Genomic DNA, 19,074 nt, shown 5'->3' on the forward strand with positions numbered 1-19,074 from the left:
ATTTACCAAACCGAATTTTTGTATGAACATGCCGGAATGTTGGATCTTTCGGTTTGATATTAACGTGACAAGTCTACAGCATGCCATTAAGACATTATGAAAATGTATGCTAATTGTCTCCCCTGAATGTTGAAATCTTTCTTATTGCATTCTGCTACTAAGTGCATGGCCAACGGTATGTAAAAACATTGCAACTGATTCATGTATCCTTATATTTTTAGTTTCTTTTAGACCATGTTGTTGCAATTCTTCCACCAGACTTAAAAACACGCCCCATTCTATCCTAAACATGTTATAACAACGACTGGGGTTGCCTGTATAAGTACTTGTATGTCGAGGCTCTTTACACAAGTTCAAAGTAACGTATGCACCGACCAATGCTGCAACTTTGTTAACCCCTTTTTTTCGTCCCTTAGCATGCTTTTCCACAAGTTCAATTTCAGCATCCATTTTCATTTTATCCTGTGCACATACACATAAACTTTAGAATCCTTGCGTAGAAATTACGAAACATTTATAAAAGTTACAGAGTTGTCTGATTCATACAACAATCCACTAGTCACATAAAACAATACATATAAGGAACTATCTAATATAATAAACAAGTCATAAATCCCTAGTGTAATATTCCAACATGGGTAGAAGTTGTTCCTTCTGATCCTTCAGAGCTGCATACATTTCTCGTGCCTCCAGCCGTTCCATAAGGAGTTGTGTGCATCGTATAAAGAAATCAGGGTCACTGACAACTTCAGGAATTGTTTTGAGGTGAGACAGGACTCCCCTAATTGAAATCTCATAAGCACATGTTTCTTCTTCCAACCTTCTGGCTTCTACTTGTGAAACGACCTCATTTCCATGCTCAGCCTCAGAAATATTTGTTTCAACAATCTTGCTAAGTGCATCCGCTATTTTCATAGAGGAAGATGTGCGTTTCTTTATGACTTCACTCTTCCTTTTGACCCCCAGTGAGCTACTAGGTTGACTCCCGCCTCTGCTTGTACCCCTACCACTGTTATCCTGCCTCAATTCAGTGTTGCCCCCACTACCTCCACTATTCTCATTAAAGTTCATTGAGTTAAATTCCCTACTTATACCAGTTGACGCACCTAAAATTTCATCACTATCTCTGGACCCTTCTTCCAAATCTTCATTAGGTGCTCCTTCGCTTGGAAGTGTCATGGAAGAAGGTGCCCATGCTTGTGATCTGGTTGCATCCACACTTCCGAATAGTTGAGTTAATTGATCCCTAAATTGAAGTCCTCTTTCTCTGAATTTTTCGTAGTTTGAAACTTCCTGCACATTAAACACCAATAATATCATAAAATATTCAAAATACAAAAAACATTAACAGGCAGAGAAAATGTAAGATCAAAATGCTCAATAATTACCATTATTTTCCTCTCCCACAAATCATCAATTGCACTGACAGTATTCCTTTCAGTATCCCATCCCAAACCTGTCTCACGAAGCAGCCTATTCCATGTCTGCCACTCTTTTCGCAAGGAATAATATTTGTTCTTAAATTGAGTTTTTGCGTACACTCTCCCAGTTTTGGCAGTAAACTTATCACCAAAAATATCTCAAGCTTTCTTTGTTAAGCTTGTACCTTTTCTTTCCCCTTGTTGTACTAGTTCAATGCACAGGTCAATAAACACTTTTGTGGTTCGTAGGTCCTAGGAAACTTTCACCGTATCCTTACCCATTATGCTATAGCACAATTACAGCTCTTCAATTATCACACGTTAATCAACTCAAAATCAATTGAAATAACAAGTGTTATCGTTACCCAAATTAGCTATGAATACTATATTAACATTTTTCTTTCCTTCATTATTATTTAAAACAAAAAGAAATTCAATCTATGTATTTATAACATGTAATCAATTTTTTTAACCCAACATAAAATGAAAATATGTTCCCATTCCTTTCATGACAAGAAAAAAATTAAATAAATTAATTTTAATTACCACAAATACAACATCCTATAATTTCATTCAAAACAGGATTAAAAAAAAATAAAACATAAGGATTACAAATATATGTCTCTGGAAAAACTAGTCAACTATATGGACCGAAAACTGATGCTCTGACCTCGAAAGCAAAGACCATCCCTGAAAGTAGCACGATGTTTCGGTTTCAACCAAGGAAGCAAACCGAAATCAGATAAACCAAGCTACACAAATGAATCCACGAATGAAAATCAACCCACCACTGAAGCAAAACGTCAGCCACAACTATCAACCAAGCAAAATCAGCACCAACCAAACACCCCAAGCCAGCATTGAAAAAAAAAAATTTACTACGGTCAGACGACAAACTGTGATGCGACAGAAATTATGAATGTTGAACATTTTTGTTATCATGATTCAAACATTAAACACAAAGATTTGCATTTGGTATATTTGTGCGTATGAGAGTCCTGTGAAGGAGCAAGAACGAAGTAAAGAGAGATGTGGAGCTAGATAAACAGATCTCAGAACTAAAAAAAAAAATCACAGATTATATCAGGCTTAAACCAACTGAATAATTTCTGTCGTATGGCACGCATAAACCAACCGAAAATACCATAAATCAGGCTCAACCCCATATTGTAACTAACAAAAGCAAATCTACCCAGAAGCAGAAGAAGGTCGATGTCACAACACGTAGAGGAAGAAACAGAGGCGGCTCTGGTTTTGGCTTGCAAGTTGCAAATTTGCAATTACAAATATGATCCAGAATCCACAAATACTGAAATGAAAATTGAGCTAAATTGACATTGAAATTAACAGAAGAGGATGAAAACTCCAAAGGCATCGAGAAAGTCAGCAAAGGATAAGAGTAGGGACTATTTCGACGCCATGGAGAAGAAGAAAACGCCGAATCTGAGCCACCTTACCTGAGCGCCGGATCTGAGCTAGGGAACACCGACCACCGCTGAATGCTTCACAGCGAACCTGAGCGCCGGAGCTCACAACTGATAGTTGCGATCTTCTTCCGTAGAGCTGCAATTTCTCTCACCGGCACCTTCAAACTGTGGCTGGACGGCGACTCGTTTTGTGAAGGAGGAAAGAGCGAAGGAGGAAAGGAAAACCGTGGATGACTGGGGAATGAAACACTGGAACAACTAGGGAAAGCGTAAAGGAGGAAAGGAAGAGCAATTATTTGATTTGCTTCTGATAATTGGAGCCGGGGCTATTTGGTCATCTGTTGATGGGCCCACCGTGAGCTTTCAGTAATTGGAGCCGAGAAGCAGATCAGAGTTGCTTCTGATAAAACCATGGTTTGGGGTTCAAAACCATGGTTTGCTCCCAAACCATGGTTTCATATTTTCAAGAGCTATTTGGCTGGCATTTTTCCCAAACCATGGTTTGGGTTTGAGGTGCTTGCCAAACATGCCCTTAATGGGTGAGGATGTCCTAGTCATATAGAATAAGCTAATTATGAGTTAATCCCTAAGGACTCTTTTAAGATTAAGTTTTCTTGCCAAATTATTATAGGGATCCTCTGAAAATTTATTATCACTATTGAATGTATAATTATAATTAAAGTTGTCGCTGCTAATCCTTGGCGGACAGTAGTTATCAAAGCTAAACTTTTACTTGCCATTATTAATAATTATTTTGCAAACTCCCGTTATTACTAGTTGGACTTTGGGGATTTGTATTTTTTTAACTTTAAAATTTAATATTAACTCCTACAAACAGGTCCTTGAATGCAAATTTTTATTAAGCTAAAGTATATACAGTTAGTTTTTTTTTTTTTAACTTTATGAAATGTTTTAGGTTGGTAGTTGGTGCTTAAACTTTAAAAAATATATTTTTAATTTTTAATTCTAAAATTATTAATTTTGAATGATAATTTTTTTATAATAATTATGGTTATTTTAAAAATTAAATTTAATATATTAGTATTTTAGAATATTTTATCAACATTTAAATCTTTGGTAAAAAAATTCAAGATTTCAATATCATCATTTTTTGTTAATAATTTAAAATGACTAAAAATATATTTTGTAAAAATTAAAAAAAATTTAACGTTTTTATTATTATTAATTTGCCCAGGAACCCTTTTTATTGGTTGGGAAGGGAAGATACTTTCGTTGCCATTTTACCTCGTCATTATTTTTTCTTATTTGGTACTTCCGTGCCCTTCTCCTGGCATGGGCTTCGTTAATCAAATTATCCTGGCGTCCTTCGTTTCGGCCAGTTCCCGTTCTACTTCGTACTCTATTCCACCTTGGCACCTCATCCATGACTTTTTTTTTTTTTTTGGCCAAAAACATCCATGACTGAATTAGCATATTTAACAATTAATTATTCGGAACTCTGAGGAAACCTGATATTCCATCGGCATATATTGTCTAGTTGCCGGTTACTTTGACCCGGAATCGTTATAATTACTCGGTGCCCCTCCGGCAGAGTGAAGGACTGTTTCCCGCCGAACAAGAGAACTGCTCACCCCGGGAAAATACGTCTGTCCTCCTGTGACCGTCGGTTCTTTCCCGAAGTCTCTATTTTAAATTCATCTGTTGTATAGTTACTCTGTTTTCACTATTCCTTTGCACTAATGAGCTAATACGATGAAGGGATTCGATAAGGATCCCATATAATTCCTATTCTATTCTTACATTTGGCATCTGGGAACCCCTTCCATTCCAATTTGTGATTTAAATTATGGATAACGAAATTCTTGAATTTGACATCGGGTTGGGAGGAGAAGGAGATGGCCTTGGTGACGATGATGGAGGGGACATGGAGCAAACCGTTGATGAGGACGATTTGGCCTATAGCCCCGCTCCTAGCAGTGGTGGTGGAGGTGCTATTGGTAGTAATGAGATATATCTTCCTGAGGGTGACCTCTCGGATCTTGAACCTTACGAGGGCATGGAATTCGAGTCTGAGGAGGCCGCGAAGGCCTTCTATAACTCCTATGCACGTCGTGTTGGATTCAGTACCCGTGTCAGCTCATCCCGCCGTTCCAGGCGTGATGGAGCTATTATACAGAGACAATTTGTTTGCGCAAAGGAGGGTTTCCGCAATTTGAATGAGAAACGCACCAAGGATAGAGAGATTAAGCGCCCACGAACCATCACCAGAGTGGGATGCAAAGCGTCCTTGTCTGTGAAAATGCACGACTCTGGCAAGTGGATCGTTTCGGGGTTTGTTAGAGAACATAACCACGAACTGGTTCCACCCGATCAGGTGCATTGTCTTCGCTCTCACAGACAAATATCGGGGGCTGCTAAGACGCTGATTGACACTTTACAGGCTGCTGGAATGGGTCCTCGTAGAATCATGTCAGCTCTTATTAAAGAGTATGGAGGGATTAGCAAAGTCGGTTTTACGGAGGTTGACTGTCGGAATTACATGAGGAATAATCGCCAGAGAAGTTTGGAAGGAGATATTCAACTTGTTTTGGATTATTTGAGGCAAATGCATGCTGAAAACCCTAATTTCTTCTATGCTGTGCAAGGCGAGGAGGATCAGTGCATGAGCAACGTTTTCTGGGCTGATCCTAAAGCAAGGATGAACTATACATTTTTTGGTGATACCGTCACTTTTGACACTACTTACAGATCTAATAGATACCGGCTACCCTTTGCTCCCTTCACTGGTGTCAACCATCATGGACAACCTGTTCTGTTTGGTTGTGCTTTCATGATAAATGAATCTGAAGCATCATTTGTATGGCTTTTCAAGACATGGCTTATGGCAATGTCTGGACGTCCTCCAGTTTCAATAACAACTGATCTTGACTGTGTGCTAAGGTCAGCCATAATACAAGTATTCCCTGAGACTCGTCACCGTTTCTGCAAGTGGCACATCTTTAAAAAATGTCAGGAGAAGTTATCTCACATTTTTCTCAAACATCCTAACTTTGAAGCTGAATTTCACAAATGTGTTAACTTGACTGAGTCAATTGAGGAATTTGAGTCTTGCTGGTTGACACTTGTTGATAGATATGATCTAAGGGACCATGAATGGCTTCAGTCAATTTATTCTTCCCGCAGGCAGTGGGTACCTGTGTATTTGCGAGACACATTCTTTGCAGAAATGTCCATAACTCAGCGAAGCGATAGCATGAACTCATATTTTGATGGCTATGTCAATGCTTCCACTAATTTGAATCAATTTTTTAAGCTATATGAGAAAGCACTTGAAAGTCGCAATGAGAAAGAAGTAAGAGCTGATTATGACACAATGAATACTTTGCCCATATTGAGGACCCCATCTCCCATGGAAAAACAAGCATCTGAGCTGTACACAAGAAAAATTTTCGTGAGATTCCAAGAAGAGTTAGTTGGGACATTGACATTCATGGCATCCAAGGCTGAGGATGATGGAGAGGTCATTACATATCATGTTGCAAAATTTGGAGAGGACCATAAAGCATACTGTGTTAAATTCAATGTTTTGGAGATGAAAGCAACTTGTAGCTGCCAAATGTTTGAATTCTCAGGTCTTCTTTGCAGACATGTTTTGGCTGTCTTTAGAGTAACCAATGTGCTCACTCTCCCATCTCATTACATATTGAAACGTTGGACAAGAAATGCCAAGAGCAATGTAATATTAGAAGACCATTCTACGGATGTATATACTTATTATTTGGAATCTCATACTGTTAGATATAATACCCTCCGACATGAGGCCTTGAAATTTGTAGATGAAGGAGCAAAGACTCGTGAAAATTATGATATGGCAATGGTTGCATTGCAAGAAGCTGCAAAAAGAGTTGCTGAAGCAATAAAAACTGATGGAAGAACTCCCGTCAGCAATGGAAAAGTTCGGAGTTGTTTGTTGAATGATGGAAGTCATAGAGAGTATACAAGGGGGATCCATGAAGAAAGCTTGAGCCAGCATATGTCGGAGGTTAGAGGTTCTTTTCATATAGTTTTCTGCCTGTCTGACAGTGTTAGTCTTGACTGTATTTAACTATTTTATCGGCTCATTTACCCTATCAGTGTAGGACTGGCTACCTTTAAGCTTTTGCCCAGTCATTGTGATTTTTGTTGGCTTTTGTTTTTTTTTTCCCTTGTAACTATATAAACACTGCTAATATATAGATGTCATGACCTTATGTTCATACCTGACTTTGTTGTCAGTCTTTTGACTACTACCTGGCAAGCTCTCATATGAGAATTTCCATTTGTAGGTTGTAGCCTAAACTAGTTTAAAATTTCCTTGGGAAACAGATGAAGGTTGAATTCTATGGAAGTTCTTGTCTAAAGGGGGAACAACTGAGCCAAATCTCTCCTTTTTTCTTTAGGGGGTGACAAAAGGAAGAAACATCTCATCAGCTAGGCGCTTCTAACTATAAACACATCCTAGCAAACTTGTATAAATGGTGAAAAACCTGGCCACATCATTTTTTTAATATATCATCGTCATCACTCTGATGATAGGAAGAAGCATCTCATCAACTAAGTGCCATAAACTATAAACACATTCTGGTAAAGGACACCCCTGCTGCTCCCTCATTCAATGTAGCTCCTGATCTCTAGGATGTTTTTCAAAATGTGGAGTCCCATTGGCAAGCTTAAAGGGTGGCTTGCTAGAAAACCGTTGGTCCTATTGCCTTCGGATACGCATGACACAATTCCACTTCCCAACTTTTCTTCATAAGCTCTGGTATGTCCTTCACAGGACATAAAAATCAAATCAAATCGTATCTTTGACTATTTACAGAGAATGGCAGGGAAATAACTGAAGCCTATTGTTGCTAATTATAATCGTGATTTCCAAATTCACATTTGATCAAGCGCTTGGAATTTTCATCTATACAAACCTCTCATGAATATCTGTCACCAGTTCTTCTCCGTTTTTTCCCCCTTGTTTAGTTTCGTTTGCCAATTGATCTTGTAGCCGTTCTATAACTACATCCAGTTGTTCTTGGCATGCATTCTTATCCTTCTTAATTGATTTGTTTTTGAGCATGACCCAAATCAAGGTTCAGTTACATATTGTGTTTGCTCTAGTTCATATTTATGTACATCAAATATCATATTAACAGATTTACGAATGAGGTATTGTCTGGCTATCTTGTTTAAAAAACAAATTTCTTTTCTTTTCTTTTGCTTTTTTGGTTTGTTTTTTTTTTGGTGGGGCGTGGGTTTCCAAGCAACCAATGTTGACTAGATTTTTTTCCTTATTAGTTTATGTTTGCTAGGTGGGGAGCATAGGAATGCAGCAAAATGTTTGAGAGAATGTTAGGCATTTAATGATTGAACAAAATTGGATCTTTGAGACAAGAATAAAAGGATGAAAATCCCTAACAGTTACTATTTGGCATTAACGTGCTTTAGACTGAATTGGTTGAGCCATAGTTTACTATAACAAAATGCCATCCCATATATCTGGGTGAGACATGACCATCGCTTGTGGTGCAGAAGCTTGGATCTAGGCAACCCAAGTTTTATCGCATTTATGTGGTTGTTTAATCACCATGATATGATACCTACAGCATTGGGGACCCCATTAAATTCCCATGGTCTTGTGTGCAATTGTATCTACTTTAGGAGTTCGTTTTACGTTCTCTTGTAACACCAAGGAACTAATCTTCCTGTCACTTACAGATTACCACGTAATTTAGTTTTTTCTTTTTCGTTGGTTAAAACCATGCATTCTCGATTGTAGTTGAATTGATCCTAAGTTTTTAGACGAGAATTGGTCATCTCATCTGTCAAAATATGATTGCTGTAGGTACTTGAGTTTTTAGCCCAAAATTTTGTAAATTTTCCGCTCTCTAACTTCTATCTATGATGGAACAGAAGCGTGATGTTGTAGACTTTCATCTTTAAAAATGTTGCATAGATTACTTCCGGGTCGCTTTTTTTCTTGCATGCATTTGGTAGAGGAAGTTTAATTCATTCGTTGTAAATGAAAGTCCCATTTGTTTCCATGGTCTAGTCTCGTACATTTATAATCGATCATATATGGTCAGATATGTTGTCAGTTATTCAAACTTGATGTTTTGTATTAGCAGGATGATATGGACAAGAATATTAGAGAACTGATGAGTGAGCTTCAATCTGCAAACCGCAAGTGTGAAATTTACCGGTCCAACTTGCTTTCGGTTTTGAAAGCTGTTGAGGATCACAAGTCGGAGTTGTCAGTTACGGTGCAAAACATCAAGATTGGCATGAAGGATGGTTTTTGAGGATCACTGAAAAGATACTGTAAAGATTACTATCTTTGCAGTAGAAAAGAACTTTGGAACGTTTTTCTATGTAAACACCCCCCTTCTCTTTTCTCCTCTTCTTCCTCCTCAGTTAGGTAACGGCGTAGGAATTTGCAGTAATTTGAACCCTTTTCTTAGGCCCCTTGTATTTCTAAAAAGATGGTTCACTATGTATCTTACTTTTGGACTACTGATGAAGCATTCAGAATTGCAGACATCTAGCGGCTCACACATTCATCACAATCTTCCGGACTCCAAACTCCCCCCCCCCCCCCCGCTTTTCAATTTTTGTTTTTTTAATTTTCCTTGGCAGATTCAACGAAGGACCGTTATTATCTCCTGAGACCATGGAGGTTTGTCATCCGTTTTCCATTTTCTAAACCCGTTTTCACTTTTCGCTGCTGTAACTTGAGGATGTTTGTGTTGGCGAAAAAACTTGAGGATAATTTGTGGATGATGTTTACTTGGATTAATTCAACCATATGAAGCGTTCAAGTTTCTTTTAAAGAATTTATATCTTGTATGCTAACTTTTTTTTAATTTGTAGCCATCTAAGGGCATGCTTGTTTAATTTTTTTTCCGTTAAAAAGTCACTTATTTTTGGAAATTTTTATCATGTTTATTTAATCTTTCAAACATAAAATTAAACACTTACTCTTTCAGTCCGTGATATAAGATCTATTTAACTAATTTGATTAGATTAAAGAGGTTAGGTAAGCTAGTTAATTGTAAGAAATGTGACATGTTTTTTTTAAAACACCATAATCATATTTTTTAATACTCTCTTTTTCTTTTTAACTTAATTATGGTTGAAAGAGTATTCATAAAGGTAATTTAGAGAAAATTGATAAATATGAGAAATATGTCTTATATTTAGTGTCAAAATCAACATAACAATTGGATCCTATATTAAGGACTAGAGGTAGAGCCGGGAATCAGGGCCGGCCCTTCAAGGCTAGCGGGCTTAAAAGGGCCGGCCCTCCAGGGTTGAAATTTTAAAAATACCCCAATTTGCTAGGCCCGGCCCTTAAGCTACAAGGCCAGGGCCGGCCCGCAGGCTTTTAGCCCGTTTAAGAAAAAATACTATTTTTTTATATTTATCATATTTTTTTATAAAAATATAAAAATAAACCAATAAAATTATTAATAAAAGACATAAATATGAATAAAATTAAGTTACAAATATAAAATATCATCATATATAAATATTCATCAACATCTAAGAACATCTAAAACATTCATTAACAAGATAACAACATCTAAAAGTTTTATCTATAATGCAATTGTGCAATAAATAAACACTATCATTAATCTTTTGAAACTTCATCATCACTATAATTAATTACTTTTCTTCATAAGTATGATTTTCTTTCGTAACAAAAATATCAAGTTTTTCTTCTTTATAAGAATTTTATTTTTAAATTTTGTAATCTAACTATTATTTTACTTTAATGTGAGAAACATTGTTGTTGAAACTCATGAATTTCTAATTCAAATTATAGAATCACAAGTTATATAAGTATAAAAATATTCTATTATCAAATATATATATTTTAAAAATATCAACGCATATAATATAAATCAAATCATTATTAAAGTCCAAATTAACCTATTTTTTAAAAATTTAATTGGATAAATTACTGTCTAAAACTAAATTTAATTTTAAAATGATAATAATAACTAAATATTTGAAATATTATTAACAATGTAAAAAATTAATAACATTAATATTATATAAAAAATTAAAAAAATAAAAAAATTATAAAAGGGCTTAAAAGGGCCGGCCCGCGGCCCTCCAGGGCCGACCCTTGTAAACCCTCGGCCCTCCAGGGCTTATTTCTCATTTTAAGAGAAAAATATCAAGCCCGGCCCTCATAATTTCAGGGCCTAAACGGGCCGGCCCGATAGGCTCAGCCCGTTTTCCCGGCTCTAACTAGAGGAGTATTTAATATACATTATCTTTAAAAATCTTTACATAATAAATCACTTTTCATAAAATCTCTAAAATATAATAAAATAATGACTTGTCTCTTAGGCTTAAATAAATGGGTCTTTAATTTTTGTTCAAATTATTTATATGCCACGAAATATAAATGCATTGAAAACCTATGTCATCATCATTCTCTTTAATCCGTGTAAATTTAATGGCTTGTTAAACACTAAATAGGCTTGTCAATAATAGAAGTTTCTTGATTTCTAGTTGTTTTTAATTATCCTTTTTTAAACCTTGAAAAAAAAAATTACCATTGTGTCATATTGTGGATTAAATTCTAATTATTTTTATATTTTTATATAATTATATAATTAAATTAAATTCAAAAAATATAAACACAATCTATTTATAATTTTTATTTTATTGATATAAAAATGATACAATGAAAAAAAAATCAAATTTAGAATCAAAATTTTTAACAAAATACAAGGCTATATTTAAATTAAGTGAAGATAAACAATTCATTTCTCTTTATTTTTTATAAAAGGATAATTTTATTCAAACTAAGTAAAATAATTACATAAAAAGGAAAACCAATCACATTCGTTTAATTTAAGTACATTCTAAATAAACTTAAAAAGAAAATCGGCTTAGAACATTTAAAACTAGAAAAGAATAACAAGACAAACCAATCACATTTGATTAATTTAAATAAAGCCTAAATAAACTTAAAAGAAAAGGTCAGCCTATAACATTCAAAACTAAACAAAATCATGCAACAACTAACAAAAGAAAAAGTAACACTAGAAAAAAAAAACATTTAAAAAAAAACACGTGTGACATATATCATGTAATATTATCCCTATTTTGAGCAAGTTCACAACTAACGTGCATGAATGAGGAATTATTGTGATCCTCACTCTGGACGAACAAACTGGAAAGCAATTCTTTGAGAAAAGCTCTCATATGAGTTGACCCAAACATGAGATAGAACTGGCTATCAACAGAGATAAAGGCCCAATACCTAAACAAACACATTATTTTCGGGCAGAAAAAATATAAGATCAAAAGGTTTAATAATTACCATTATTTTCTTTTCTCACCAATCATCAGTTGTACTGACAGTATTCCTTTCAGTATCCCATCCCAAACCTGTCTCTCGAAGCAGCCTATCCTATGTTTGCCACTCCTTTCGAAGGGAATCATATTTGTTCTTAAATTGAGGTTTTGTGTACACTCTCCTAGTTTTGACAGTAAACTTATCACCAAAAATATCCCAAGCTTTCCTTATTAAGCTTGTACCTTTTCTTTCCCCTTGTTACACTAGTTCAATGCACAGGTCAATAAACACTTTTGTGGTTCGCAGGTCGCAGGAAGCTTTCACTATATCCTTACCCATTATGCTATAGCAAAATTATAGTTCTTTAGTCATCACAAGTTAATCAACTCAAAATCAATTGAAATAACAAGTGTCATTGTTACCCAAATCAGCTATGAATACCATATTAACGTTTTTCTTTCCTTCAGTATTATTTAAAATAAAAAGAAATTCAATCTATGTATTTATAATATGTAATTAATTTTTTTAACCCAACATAAAATGAAACTATGTTCCCATTCCTTTCATGACAAGAAAAAAATTAAATAAATTAATTTTAATTACCACAAATACAACATCCTATAATTTCATTAAAAAGAGGATTACAAAAGATAAAATATAAGGATTACAAATATATGTCTCTGGAAAAACTAGTCAACTATATGGACCGAAAACCGGTCCTCTGACCCTGAAAGCAAAGACCATCCCTGAAAGTAGCACGATGTTTCGGTTTCAACCATGGAAGCAAACCGAAATCAGATAAACCAAGCTACACAAATGAATCCACGAATGAAAATCAACCCACCACTGAAGCAAAACGTCAGTCACAACTATCAACCAAGCAAAATCAGCACCAACCAAATACCCCAAGCCCGCATTGAAAAAAAAAAATTAACTACGGTCAGATAATGGAAACAGATCTCAGAACCCAACAAAAAAAAAATCACCAGAGTATGTTGGCAGAACACGCATAAACCAACCAAAAATACCATAAATCAGGCTCAACCCTAGATTGTAATTAACAAAAGCAAATCTATCCAGAAGCAGAAGAAGGTCGAAAACAAAGTGTCATGGAAGATTATACATGGTGTCGCCATAGGTAGAAGAAGAAACAGAGCCGGCTATGGTTTTGGCTTGCAAGTTGCAAATTTGCAATTACAAATATGATCCAAAATCCACAAATACTGAAACGAAAATTGAGCTAAATTGGCACTGAAATTAATAGAAGAGGATGAAACCTCTAAAAGCATCGAGAAAGTTAGCAGAGGACAAGAGTAGACAGAATTTTGACGCCATGGAGAAGAAGAAAACGCATGAGGGAAGAATTGATTTTTCAAGAGGAGACCCCTTACCTGAGTGCCGGATCTGAGCCAAGGAACACCGACCGTGACCTCACCAAACCACCACTGCTGAATGCTTCACAGCGAACGAACCCGAGCAAACTATGGACAGAACTCACAACTGAGAGCTGCGATCTTCTTCTACAGAGCTACGATTTCTCTCACCGGTGCCTTCAAACCGTGACTGGATGGTGACTTCTTCACTAGCAGCGAGTCGTTCTGTGAAGGAGGAAAAAGCAAAGGAAGAAAGGAAGAGCAAATGCGTGGGACCGACTGGGGAATGAATCAATTATTTGAGCCAGGAAAGGGGACTCTTTTGTCATCCGTATTAGGCCCACAGCAAGGTTCCAATAATTTGAGCTAGGAAGCAACTCTGGACCGCTTCTGGTGAAACCATGGTTTGGGGGTTCAAAACCATGGTTTGACCCCAAACCATTGTTTCACATTTCCTATCTCTGTTTGGCTAACATTTTCCCCAAACTATGGTTTGGGGTGCTTGCCAAACAGGGCCTCAGAAGTTCTTGCTAATGTCATGAGCCTTTTTGGCAGAAGTTCAATAAGAATATAGTACAACATGAGGCTTAATTAAAGGACAATGTCTACTCCAAGTAGCACAAACATCAAAGAAGCCACTAATAGCTCTATTCCTAGTAGAATCCACATAGGAAACATGATCATTCTCAGGAAAAAAAAATATTTGTGCTTTTTATTAATGATTAGAAGAAATTGATCTAAAGGTGCTTACATTCCTCTTATGGCGATAAATAGAAAGAGACATGAATCCTCTGATCAAGTTGAGCCCTCCCCAAGTCATAAATTAACATAATAGAGAGTGAGCTAATCAATTTATGTCGCTTAGCCGGATAAATTGAAGAGAATCAGCAGGACGTTTTCTATAAGCACCAAGGCAAGGGCTTAACAAAGAAGCCGAAGAGCAGACACATTTTGACAGAAGCTCAAAACTAATGTTTTGATCCATTTTAACAATAGTAACCTTTGGAGGCGGAGTGTCAAATGCATTTGGATGAAAAATGCATTACCATAAGCTAGGAGTAGTCATGATGAAATTGAATGTAAGAATAGGCAATGGTGACTATGTAATCAAAAAGAAAATTTTGATTAAATCTTTTTCTTAATCGTCCTATCTTAGCACACTCAAATTTTCATTTTGTCACTATGGAAACCGGTATGTGTGACGCCTCAGACTTTCCATGCAAGTTTGATGACACCTAGAGCTTGAGTCTATATAGCAAGAAGAGGCTTGTGAATATAGAAAATGGTCTCGATCATTTTATGAGGTTGGGACTCAAGAAAGTTCATTCAAAGCCGAAACTGATAACCCTGTAATTTTTTCGAACGAGATATCCCCATCTACCAAGGGAAACTTGGGCCGACTTGGGCCCAATATTGTATATGAAATACTTCATCTCTTTTGCTGATTTAGAACAATATCTGACTGAATGGGACATCGATAAACTAAATCAGCTTGCTTAATAGTTAGAGGTTACTGTGTGTTCTTCATTAGTTGAAATGCTTGACTTTAATACGAAAGCCCCCATCTTAGTGAGGGATGAGAAAAATTTGTATAGTGTCACAATTCAGTGCAGGACAAAGTAATGGTCCTAGAACACTGCTGTGCACGTACTACCGTGATGTGGTTATGAAAGTTTAATATACTTATTTGCTTGTGAGAAAAATATGAAAGTCTATGGATGGGAGTAATACAAATCTTATTTTAATTTCTTCCTTAGCTATTATTGAAATAATATTAAACATTAACAATTATTAACTACTTCCCCTAATCCTCATTACAATCACATCCAACATGTTGATAATATAGCATATTTTACTTAAAGCAATAATTTTTTCACTTATGATCCTTATAAAACTTTCTAACTTATTAACTAAATATCTTTAACTAATGATTTTTAGTGAGTGTGATTTTAATATTTTAAAATCAATTTTAACTAATTTTATCCATTTATGTAAAAATAGTCTTTTTACGTAAAATAGTTATTCAATGTTTATAATAAAATTTAGAAGATTAATAACTATTTATATTTGATACTCCCTCTATATTACATGAGCCTTTTAGAAGAAATTTTTGGCCTTCTTTTTATTAGAACCTTCAATAGCTTTAATAAGCATTAAATATTTTTTTTTATACATGCTCATATTTAATAAGAGTAGTGAGAAAATATAAATTAATATGATGTTAAAATTTAATATAATTAATATAAATAATATTAAAAATTGCTTAAATTTTATGACAAATTTAATACTTGTAACTGTGTTTTAGTAGTAGGTGTAAATTAGTTAGTAGTTATAAATAATAATAGGTTAAAGTATACATCTGGTTCTTTAATTTTATGCTTCCATTTTTGTCTCTTAAATTTTAAAAATATATTTTTAGTTATTTATCTTAAATCAATTGTCTTAAATGATGATCTTCTATAATAATTATAGTTATTTTAAAAATTAAAACTAATATATTAGCAGTTGAAAATGTTTTGGTAACATTCAATCTTAATATTATTATTATTTTGTTAATAATTGTAGGATTAAAGAAATAAAAAATATAGTTTTTAAAATTAAAAATATAATTTATCCATGATAATATTAAGGAGAGATAGAGCGTGTCCAAAAATAAATGGTTAGGATAAAATATGGGCACCATGCAGGGGCAGATTTTTTCAAAGTTTTTCGAAACTCCCACTACAACCTGTCGTTTTTCTGGCTTTTCCAACTTCCGCTCACCCGCTCCGGTTACTGTCTCTTTTCCCCTCTCTGTTGCTTTTTCGTGCCACACTGCAAAATGTGCTACCCTTGCTGCTTATCAAACCCTAGACGTGTCCAAATTCAGTTTCGATTTTAGCTCCAGGGTCTTCATTCGCTAGATCTCTACATTTTGCCGGTCAGGCTATTATCCTGCATTGGTCCATGGTAAACCTTTGAATGAGTTTGGTGCGTGTGCTCACTTTGCTCTTCTTGTTTCAGTTTCTTCTGCATGTTATCCGGCCCTTTCTTTCCCGCAGATCAAACCTTAACGGCTTGGAATTTTTTTCCAGAAGCTGCATTTCGTGGTAGAACTTTTAATGCAGTTTTACTTCTAGCATTTAGTCTTTAGTTCCCCAAGTTTCTGTATTTTCTTTTCCAACTTCCGAACTTGTTGAAGCTTTAATATATGCTATGATTTTGCCTTTTGTTTTTATGCTTAGAATTTGTCTCCTTATACATTTTCTTGTTATTAAGCTTCGGATGAGCTGTGCTCTGCTTAGGTGAGCGGATGGCCTATATTACATTTTAATCCCAATTGTTGAAGATTTTTCAGACAATGTAGATATCTAACACACTTTATGTAACGCACTTTTATTATATTGTTTGATCAGAAGACCTACTTTTGAATAACTCTCTGGGGGTTGAAAATGGAGGTGCTCTCAGGACAATCTGGTGAAGTTATTTCAGAAAGTCCCCAAATACCTGCAGAATTAGCCCACATTGATTCCTCGTCAGAAGGCATGAAAAGATTTGCTGAAATTGAAAAGTCTAGGGTTGCAGTGGGGTCAAAGGGCTCCCCCGCAAATGCTCCTGTCAGAAAACGAGGACCTAGAAATGTTTCAGGTTCTACATTGGGTGCGAAGAAATCCGGTTTAACTAGTTCTTCTAGTGGTTCTATAACTTCAATATCTGTAGCACGAGGAAATAATAGCGGAGGATTAGTTGAGAAGCCATTGATGTCTGATGGAAGAACAAAAAACTGTATTAATTCAACTGTCAGGAAAAAAGGTAGTCTTTCTTCAGCTGCAGAATCTTCAAGGAGGTCCCTTCCGGAGCTTAGGCGGGGTTCTTTGTCTTCATCTCCAACTAAACATTCAGCCCGAGCTAGCATCTCAGGGACTAGAAAGTCAGTTCCAGCATCACCAATGGGCCAGACTCTGAGGAAATCCATTGCTTCTGACGTGTCAGGGCCAGAGTTTTCAATAAAATCATCAGTTAAGACAGCATCACCTGTATCTTCTTCTTCTTCTTCTTCAAGGAAGGTTGCTTCTTCTTCATTGGATAGTAGCTGCAGCTCGTCAACCAGGAGAACAATTTCAAAAATTTCTTCCTCATCAGCACGGTTACCTTCTATCTCCAGTACGTCAAGAACAGGGTCCTTGTCATCCTCTAAGGATAAAATTTCAACTTTGTCTGGAAGGAGGAAAGGACCAATTCCTGAAACCCGAGATCCTCATTTCATCGTTCTTCCACAGGTTGAGATAAAAGCTGGTGATGATGTGGTAAGCATCATTTTAGCGACAAATGAAAAATTTAGTGTGGCTGGGAACTAAATGTGGGACCTTGTTTTATTTTGGCTTTACATGCTAGCTCATCCCCCTGCCTCTTATGCCTTCTTATAACTGAATCAAGTAAAGCAACTTTGCACTCCATATTATTTCACTGAAGACATGATTGATATTGACAAGAATAAATCACATAGATTTCTTTAAATTTTGCTAAAATCACTTGAGCCTTTTCTTCATTCTGAAGATCTACTTTCTAGATATCATTGAAACTGAAAGTTACGCTATACAGCAGTCTAATTTATTTATTTATTTTTTTTCACTATAACACCCTTCTATGACCTAAATACTTAACTTTTTAACTAAAGATTTTGATTGGAGGGTATGTTGGCAAAAAAATTTACAGTTCATTATTAGACTAAAGTATTGAGCTGATTTTTTGCTTAGGGGAGATTTGTGTATGCTTTGAAAATAGATGTGAATTTGTTTAATATGTCAGCAAAACTCTGGATCTAAGGACAGAGGGTGATTCTCCAAGAGGCTAACAGCTTCAAGAGATCATATAAAGCATCGAATTGCAAAACTCTTATACAATAATTTATTATCATTGAACTAAATAATTGATAAATCTTTCAATATTAACTAAGGCATGCCACATTTTTTAGTATGAACAGAATAATTAAATGTATCAATGAAAACCTCTTTCTTGTGAATTTTCTTTTGCACGCTAGTGACCAAGGGAACAACGCCTTTGTGCTTTCTTGGTATGTTTGCATCTTATCGTGCTTCAGTAATGTTATAGATGCAATTGATGGGCAACTATCTTGTTGGATTTATTATCCAAAGTTATACGTGCGGAAGTTGAATTTAAGACTTTGGATCTATTTTAGGATTTGAATCTCGTGCGTAAAAAAATCAATTTCCAATAAAAAGAATTATTGTATATAGATGTAGAAGATTTTGTCTTTTAAACATTGAATTTAAATTTTAATTATTGGTAGATTATTTCTTAATGATATTTTTTTTCTAAACAATTAATTGTTGATAGAGTTTGATGACATCATGCCATTCATGGAGCTGACTTCACTTAATGAGATAAGGCTTAATGTTAAATTATTCATAGTTTCACTAGAAAGGGTTCCATTCTGAAATTGCATAGTAAGTTGTCGAGAGTTGACGCCAAATCAGTTGTATGCTTTATTAACCGTGGTAAAAAACTTGTGTAAGTATCCAATGATGAATAGATGTACTTTATGGTTA

At 35.3% G+C, this 19,074-nt stretch overlaps 2 protein-coding genes across 7 annotated transcripts in view; both read left to right on the forward strand.

Annotated features, from left to right (window-relative positions):
- The first annotated feature begins 4,317 nt into the window (after positions 1 to 4,317).
- LOC114737239 (protein FAR1-RELATED SEQUENCE 5) lies at positions 4,318 to 9,402 on the forward strand. The gene is made up of 2 exons (XM_028925158.1): positions 4,318 to 6,851; positions 8,965 to 9,402. The coding sequence occupies exons 1-2, from the start codon at positions 4,656 to 4,658 to the stop codon at positions 9,136 to 9,138; spliced, it is 2,370 nt and encodes a 789-aa protein (XP_028780991.1). The 5' UTR covers positions 4,318 to 4,655; the 3' UTR covers positions 9,139 to 9,402.
- A 6,895-nt stretch (positions 9,403 to 16,297) lies between these two features.
- LOC114737203 (187-kDa microtubule-associated protein AIR9) overlaps positions 16,298 to 19,074 on the forward strand; it is a 49,355-nt gene continuing 46,578 nt past the window's right edge. Inside the window, exons 1-3 of one of the 6 annotated variants that reach the window (XM_028925113.1) lie at positions 16,298 to 16,445; positions 16,529 to 16,614; positions 16,921 to 17,811. In XM_028925113.1, coding sequence (XP_028780946.1) covers positions 16,957 to 17,811 — 855 coding nt within the window. In that variant the 5' untranslated portion in view covers positions 16,298 to 16,445; positions 16,529 to 16,614; positions 16,921 to 16,956. Of the gene's footprint in view, positions 16,446 to 16,477; positions 16,496 to 16,528; positions 16,615 to 16,790; positions 16,810 to 16,920; positions 17,812 to 19,074 lie in introns of those variants that run through there. The other 5 variants (XM_028925118.1, XM_028925135.1, XM_028925149.1 and 2 more) reach the window with 5 other exon arrangements.

This window comes from Neltuma alba, unplaced genomic scaffold (genome assembly GCF_004799145.2).
Source record: "Neltuma alba isolate B1F8T4 unplaced genomic scaffold, ASM479914v2 tig00002763_pilon, whole genome shotgun sequence".
NCBI classification, from domain to species: Eukaryota; Viridiplantae; Streptophyta; class Magnoliopsida; order Fabales; family Fabaceae; genus Neltuma; species Neltuma alba.

Bases quoted from the DNA above. Each gene is read 5' to 3' on its own strand.
- LOC114737239 (XM_028925158.1), top strand. From the start codon at position 4,656: ATGGATAACGAAATTCTTGAATTTGACATCGGGTTGGGAGGAGAAGGA. The intron at 6,852-8,964 runs GTTAGAGGTTCT...TTGTATTAGCAG, and splicing joins TGAGCCAGCATATGTCGGAG to GATGATATGGACAAGAATAT.